At 53.3% G+C, this 7,590-nt stretch overlaps 1 protein-coding gene across 1 annotated transcript in view; it reads left to right on the top strand.

The window, feature by feature from the left end:
- Positions 1-223: 223 nt before the first annotated feature.
- WWOX (WW domain containing oxidoreductase) overlaps positions 224-7,590 on the top strand; it is a 995,490-nt gene continuing 988,123 nt past the window's right edge. Inside the window, exon 1 of the mRNA XM_058279670.2 lies at positions 224-657. Within this exon, the coding sequence (XP_058135653.2) occupies positions 551-657 (107 nt within the window). The 5' untranslated portion in view covers positions 224-550. The remainder of the gene's footprint in view (positions 658-7,590) is intronic.

Here is a 7,590-nt window from a genome sequence, read left to right as displayed (position 1 = left end):
AATTTGCATTTTTAACGTTCTCCAGGTGATTTCTATGCCTAACAAAGTTTGTGAATCAGAAGGTTGAACCCAGGAAACCACCATTGTTTTGCTTTTCTGCTTCACTTTCCAGCTCAGTGTGGCCTGGACTACATTTCCCAGGATGCCCAATTGCGAGGGCTCCCGCAGGATTGGCCAGAACAACGCGGAAGTGATTACGGATCGCCCAGCAACGGGTGGAGTTCTGGTCGGCTACTGCAGCGGGGTGATTGAGGAAGCGCTGCTCCAACTCCAGAACGGCAAACTACTGTCCATGTTTTCTTCCCAACCAAACGACAGGACGAGTTCCTAGGCGCTTTGATCGACGCACTATTCAGGCCCCGCCCCCTTTTCGCTGGTCGTTGCGAAACAGCGGGGACAGGATTCCGGCTCTGGACGGCGCAGTGCGCAAGCGCGAGCGGTGGGGCCCAGACGCACGCCGTGCTGCGCTGAAGCCGGAGAGTTGCTGGCCGAGGGGTACCGGCCGAGGGCGACTCAGCGAGTGGGTGGCCGAGCGCCTTCTCCGCCTGCCATGGCAGCTCTACGCTACGCGGGCCTGGACGACACGGACAGCGAGGACGAGCTGCCGCCGGGCTGGGAGGAGAGAACCACCAAGGATGGCTGGGTTTACTATGCCAAGTAAGGGGACCGCAGCGGGGCCACCGGGCCAGGGGACGCACCTGGAACCCTGACGGCCTCACGGACCCGGACCCTCCGCTGCCTTCGAACGCCACCTGCGCGGGGAGGGGGCGTGCAGATCCCCTGCGGCCGGGCCTCGCGCACCCGTTTGGCGAGGGCGGGGAGAAGTGGAAGTGATGGCGAAAGACCTTTGGACCAAGGGCTCCGAAGGTCCCGAGGAGGATCTGGAGCCCTGGGCCACGCGAGGGTCCCTGGGCAGCGTCCAGGCGCGCCCTCTGCTGTTCAGGAGGCAGCACTGCACTTTGCAGTGATGGGCACACCGACCTGATCAAAAAATAATGCAGAAAATAAAGCAACACGTGGGTGCCCATGTCCCTTCTCGGCAGTCTGATTTGGGGGGTGGGAGGTGTTCCTGGGAATGTGTATTTCACTGGATAATTTCACTGTCATTTTCCGGAAAATTTTTGGAAACAGTAGCAGAGCCTTCAGTGTCAGTCCGCATCACTTACTGTTTGACCTTGAGTGATTGAAAGATGCTCAGGTTGTTTCCTCATCTGTAAAATGGGTTGATAGAAGGAGTAGCCCAGACGCTGTGTCCAAGGCAGTTAGCAGAGGTTCTCATAGATACTCAGTTAAAGCTGGTAATAAAAACAAATCAAGGCGCTGTAACTGTTAGGCTTTCCTGCAGTCTCTGCAGCTGCCACATATTAAAATTCTCTTTCCTCAGGGAACCTGCCACAGCAGACTCCCAACTTGGGGAACCTGGACTTTTAATTTACTTATTTATTATTTTATTTGAGAAGTTGTGAGTTAACCAAACAATCATGTGGGAACCTGTATTTTTTAAGCTTTCCGGTTGAAGTGGATTATCAACCGGCGTTAAGAAAATGGATATAGATAAGTGATTTCTCAACTCTTAGAAAGCTTTTGTGAAACACCTTTTTCTGGGAATCACTCCCAGAGATTCTGATTCAGTTGGCTTGGGGGGGGGGTCCCCCCACCATCTCGTAAAATCATCTTAGGTGATTCTGATCTACTCAAGCTTGTGAACCACTGCTGTCTTCGGTGGCCTGCCAGAAGGAAAACCAGAAAAAAACACCTTGGTGGCTTCGTTCATTTAAAACTCCCTGCGATCTTATGTGGCAGGCCCTTTGCTGGGCACTGATTATACCAAGATAAGTGACACCCAGTTGTCATCCTTTCATGCCCAATCATATAGGGCAGAGTTGCACCTAGTACAGTAGTCCCAGCGCCGCGTGTGTAGAACAGCAGCCTATCTAGCATGGAGCAGGAGGGAGGGGGCATGTTAGGGAGAATTGGCCCTTGAGCCATGCCTTCCAGCACAAGTAGAAGCAGGTGAGTCCTAGAGGCAGGAGGGCAGTCAGGTAGAGGGAGCTGTGAGATCAGAGCCCCCCAGGACCTGCGCTGGCCACCTGTGAGCCCTGGGGTGCTGGGGTGAAGATCAGCGGCGGGCTTGGAAGGAGCCAGCTTGTGGAGACCTTTCAGGCCTGTCCTCAGGATCCAGGGCTCTAATGAAGGTCTGGAGCCAGGTGTGACATCAGGGGTGCACCTTTAGGAAGAGGACTTCTGACCCTGGAGAACTGAAGGGGACATTTTAGCAGCAGGGAGTCAGTAGGCTGTTACAGGGGCCCAGACAAGCCCCTAGTCAGCTCCTGACTGGCTCCTCTGCTTTGAGATCTCTGCACGAAGGGTTCCTTTCCATTCTCCAGAGCTGAGTTTACATGCCACTGTCCCAGGAGACCTTTCCTGGCTGTGCCCAGCCCCTGTACCCTCCACCCATTACCTTGTTAATCTGCTTCATGGCACTTAGCGTGATCTGTACCTTATTTTTCTTTTCTTTTAAGGATTTATTTTTTATTTATTTCTCTCCCTCATCCCCTGCCCCCACTGTTGTCTGCTCTTTTGTGTCCATTCACTGTGTGTTCTTCTGTGTCCACTTTATTCTTGTCAGCAGCACCAGGAATCTGTGTCTCTTTCTGTTGCATCATCTTGCTGCGTCAGCTCTTCGTGTGTGCAGCACCACTCCTGGGTGGGCTGGACTTTTTTTGCATAGAGCGGCTCTCCTTATGGGGCACACTTCTTTCGTGTGGGGCTCCCCTATGTGGGGGACACCCCTGAGTGGCATGGCACTCCTCAGCACTGTGCGTGGGCTAGCTCACCACATGGGTCAGGAGGCCCTGGGTTTGAACCTTGGATCTCCTATATGGTAGGCAGATGTTCTCTCAGTTGAGCCAAATCCACTTCCTTGTAGTTATCTTATTAATACACTTCCTTGTTGGCTTTCTGCCTCTGTCCCGCAGATTGTAAACTTCATGAGGGCAGATACCTTTTCTTGCTCACCTCTGTATCCCAGTGCTTAGCATCTGCAAGATATAAGATAAATACTCACATAATGAGAAAATTAATTCCTTTATTGCAGGTTGCTGTGGGCCTGTTTGGGCAGGTGACATCCTAGACCTGGGAGTATAAGGATACACACAACCCGCGTTCTGTGCCTTCCTCTGGTCCCTTTTGCATGGTCTGACTTCGTTCTGGCCGGAAGCCCCGAGGCTCCCAGCATCCCTTCAAGTTTGCCTTGGAGCCCAGCGTCAGGGTTAGGGTGCAGGGTCCTTGCTGGCTGCTCACGCTGCCTGTTCAGCATCTGTGCATTATGTTCTGTTTCATTGGCCTTCCTACTGCTTCCTTCCTCACATGTCTAAGAGCTTCTGTGGCCAGGGAACACAGTGACACAAGTGTGGTCACTGAAGGAGTTGCCTCTGCCCCCACTGTCTCAAGCTATTTCTTAGGCCTCAGACTGGCCCCTGCTGTTTATACTGACAGAGCCTGGCTGGCTCCCAGCAGGAGACTGTGACTCTCCAGACCTGTAGCCAGGCCTGCTGGCCCCCCCATCTTTGACTCTCAGGGCTGAAGGATACCTGGACCCTTCCTAACCCTGGATTCCCAGCAGAGTCCCTGTGACTGTCCTGACCTGAGCGTCTCTGGCCCTTCTGTCCCCTCCTTGCTTTGGAAGGGCCCGGTGGCCTTCTCCTGGGGAACTCTGCTGGGTGTTATTGGGAAGACTGCCGTTTGAGCCCTCCTTTTTCCAACGTGTCTTCCTCTCAGAGCGTCAGGGCCAAGCCCCGGGCCAGCATAGGGAGCAGAACCGGTAGCGCTCATTAGACTGCTGGGGTTTTGTGGAAACTTCCTTTTACAGGCTTACTCCCTCCTTTTTCGTGGGTCCAGTTGAGCCGCACCTGCTTTCCCACGTGCCCGCCAGCACTCGTGGGCCTCGGGCCACTCAGAGCAGAGGTGCCAGATCCTTCTGTTCCGGTGCCTGGGCCTTCCCACCTCAGAGAACTGGCCGCGGTCCAGAGCAGCCCCCTGGAGATGGGGACGGAGGGTCGCCATGTCAGGGCCGGGGGCTGGGGCTGCGGTCCCTGGGTCCTTTCCTTTCCCCCTTTCCTCTTTTTTTTTTTTTTGTGTGTGTGTTCCAATAAAATTTTCTTTTCTTGTTTTTTAAGATACAGAAATCACACAAAATGTTACATTAAAAAATGTAAGCGGTTCCCATATACCCACTCCCCACACCGCCCACTCCCACATCGACACCTTCTTTTCTTAGTGTGGTCCATTCATTACCTTTGGTGAGTACACTGTGGAGCACTGCTCCACAGCATGGATGATAGCTTCTGCTGTAGTTTACCCTCTCTCCCAGTCCATTGAGTGGGTTATGGCAGGAAACAGAGAGAGTCTACAGCTGCAAGCAGGAGAATCGCATCCATCAGCCATGTGGGATCTAAGCCCCCTCTCAATTTGGAGGTGGAGTGGACATCGCCATCCCAGGGCCCTCAGGATGGAGGGATAAAATGTGGACTAGAGTGGACTTATGGGTATTCTACTATAGAATTACTGTGACTCTAGCGATGGAAGAGATTTTATCATCGATGTGGAGACAGTGGCTGCAGGAGTTGCTGAGGGCAGGGAGGGGAAAAAAAGGTATGGGATGGGGGCATTTTTGGGACTTGGAGTTATTCCCTTTCCTCTTGGTATCCAGAGAGGTGGCCAGTTGTGCCCTGTTGGCACCTGGGGCCCCTTCGCAGGGCCAGCTCTCCTGGTGGGCTCTAGCTTTGTGGAAACCTAAAGGAACTATGGTTTTTTCTTTCTCCCAATTCCTTAGAAGAGCACACTGGACGCCATGTTCGTGCTGTGTAGTATAAATTTAATTTTGATCCTTTGGTTTAAATTAAGGTCACTATTATCTCTTTAAATTACAAAAAGCCTATTGAAAGAAAAAAAATTCAAGAAGGCCTCTATTTAAGGTTGGTAAGATAACACTGTGGGGACATGTGTTGTAATTTTCTCTTCATTAAAAAGCCATCTTCGGGTATAATGAAAAAGAATACCTTTTAATTAATTTTTACATCTTAAGTATTTATTTTAAAAAAACTTCCATGTGAAAGGCCCAGTTCTAAGTTCTTCAAGCATGTTAACTTAGGCACTCCTCTTTATAACTCCAAGAAGTGGGTGGTGGTGTTATTACCAGGTTCCCAGTGAGGAAACTGAGGCACAGGGAGGCTAAACGCCTTCTCTAAGGGCACCGGGAGACCAAGAAACCGTCTGTAGTTGGGCTCCGGAGTCCACTACCGAAGGATGCGGCTGTGCCCCGAAGGGGGCAGCGGCGGCGTCTGGGGACCTTTCCAGTGGCCGCGGCGCCGGCTGGAGGCTTCCAGGCCAGGGCTGCTGCCGAGCACCCCGCAGGCCAGGGCTGCCCCACGGCAGTGATCGGCCCCAAGTGTCACCAGCGCCCAGGTTGGGACCTGGCTTTAAGGCATTTTCTGCCAAGTCAAGAGCATGGAGCGATAGTTTTTTCTTTTTTTTAAAAAAATTGTCTCTCAGAATAGCAAAAAAAATGTCCTGGGTGAATCGTGTAGCGCTCTGAAGAGCGTTCCTCCATCCCGCGTGTTGGCCCATGAGCGGCTGCTGGGCGAAGGCCCTGCTGGGGCGGAGGAGCCGGCTGGAGCGCGGCCAGGGCGGGGGTCTTCGGCTCGGTGGCCCTGCAGTGGTCCCCCAGGCGCCCGCTCGCAGGGACCGCCGTGTGGATTCTTCCAGGACGTTCTTCTTGGGAGCTGGGCTTCAAGCTCGTTTGACTGGTGCCTGTGGGATGAAGACTCCTTTTAATGTCAGGCAAAGGGAACTGGAGTGGAATCCGTCCCCTCCCTGAAGATGCATGAGGAGTGGCCAAGAAAGGAGCCAGAACATTTTACGGCGCCCCAGCCTTTGGGTTATGGCTGCTGCCTCGAGCGCAGGAACAGGCCGCAGTCGGTGCGTTATGCTCCCATCGTGGAGCCGGCGCGGGGGCCTGGGCGCAGGAGCTCCCCTCTGGGAAGCCGAGTCCGTCTTCGCTCCCGTTTCCCGACATTTGCGGTCATTGGTCCCTTGCAAGCATGGTCAGAGGTGTCGTGTCTGCACCCTCCCAGCAGCTCAGGGTGCGGGGCGCCTGGGAAGCCTCCTGCCTGACTGCGGCTAGTTCAGTCTTTCACCTCCTCCCCTCCCACCAGCCCCTCTTTGCGATGGAGGCCTGGCCCCCCGAGGGGTGGCAAAGATCCACCAGAAACCGGCAGCTCTGTGCTTGTGACTTGCACAGTTTTACAGGAAATTCATGCTCTCTCCGTTTATTCTCATCAAAATAATTGATAGGGAAGGAAGATTCACGTTTTATCATCTAGAGGTCAGCGGTTAAATACTGTTTTCTGTTTTAGCACAGAATCCACCCACCCCTCTGCCTCTGGCAGCATCCGGCTGTTTCCCTGATTAAGTAATTTTATGTTTTCCTTGACACTTTCTCACCTGGTATAGCTAGGCTGTTACTTGCCCACTGTAAAAAATTATGACGTGCGATCTTCTGAAATTAAGTGTTCAGTTTGGCATAGAAATGAGCCGAGTTTGTGTACTTGACTTGGTCAAGGTAATGGCTCACACTTCCGAGGGCTCCTTCTGTGTCAGGTACTGCACCCTCATAACAGACCCCTGAGATTGGTTCCAGGATGTTTCCGTTTGTCCATGAGGAAATCGAGGCTCAGAAGTGTAGTAGATTGACCGGCACTGCGAAGGTGGATGACCTTTGAGGTTCTCTGTGTTCTTAACTCCCTCTCAGGGCAAGCAGGAATCAGCACTTAATGGAATTCTTCAAAGTCGTATCTGTGGAAAGAATACACGTTTCAGGGAGGTGAGCATGAGAGCTAAGTCATGTCTAAGGTTAGCCTGACAAAATGGGCTGAGTTTTGTCAGTCTGTCCTGGAATAGAACCCAAACGTAGGGAATAGCCACACCCCCCAGACATTTGCCGGCGTCGCTGAGCTGCCCCTCGTGTACCCCTCGGCTGTGCTGTTCTGTGATCCCTTGTCTTTCCCCTCAGTCCTTTCCTGTATGTACCTCAGTGAGGGTTCGGCTGGCTTCCCTCTGGTGGGGAGTTGAGGTGTCGCCTCTCTGTGGTTGGCTTCATTGAGGGAGTCGGGATTGGGGGTGACTTTGGGGTGACCCACTCGACCCTGTTGAGGGGGGCACTTCCCAGGCCACCTGGGGTGGGCGGGCACAAGCCGTGAACTGAGAGTCCAGGACGCCCCGACGCCCAGGTGACGTGAGGCTTTGTGTCCTGCAGGCCGCCTGGCCTCCACCTGCATGCCTTCCTCTCAGCCTTTCTCCTGATTCCGCCCCCTCCCTGCTCCTTGGTGAGGCAAGAGGCCTTCCTTCCCTCTCCGGCCGGTCACTCCTTGTGTGTTGTACACGATTTTATGATTGTCTGTGCCCCACTCGGCTGTGAACTCATTCGTGCATTCATTCATTCAGTTCATTTGCTCAAATATTTCTTGAGCACTTGCCAGGCACAGTACCAGGCTCTGGGCTACCGTAGCGAATGAGGCAGAAATCCTGCTT

This window comes from Dasypus novemcinctus, chromosome 18 (genome assembly GCF_030445035.2).
Source record: "Dasypus novemcinctus isolate mDasNov1 chromosome 18, mDasNov1.1.hap2, whole genome shotgun sequence".
In the NCBI taxonomy this organism is placed as follows: domain Eukaryota; kingdom Metazoa; phylum Chordata; class Mammalia; order Cingulata; family Dasypodidae; genus Dasypus; species Dasypus novemcinctus.
Note: the sequence above shows the minus strand (reverse complement) of the source record. Positions and strands in the feature narration are given on the sequence as shown.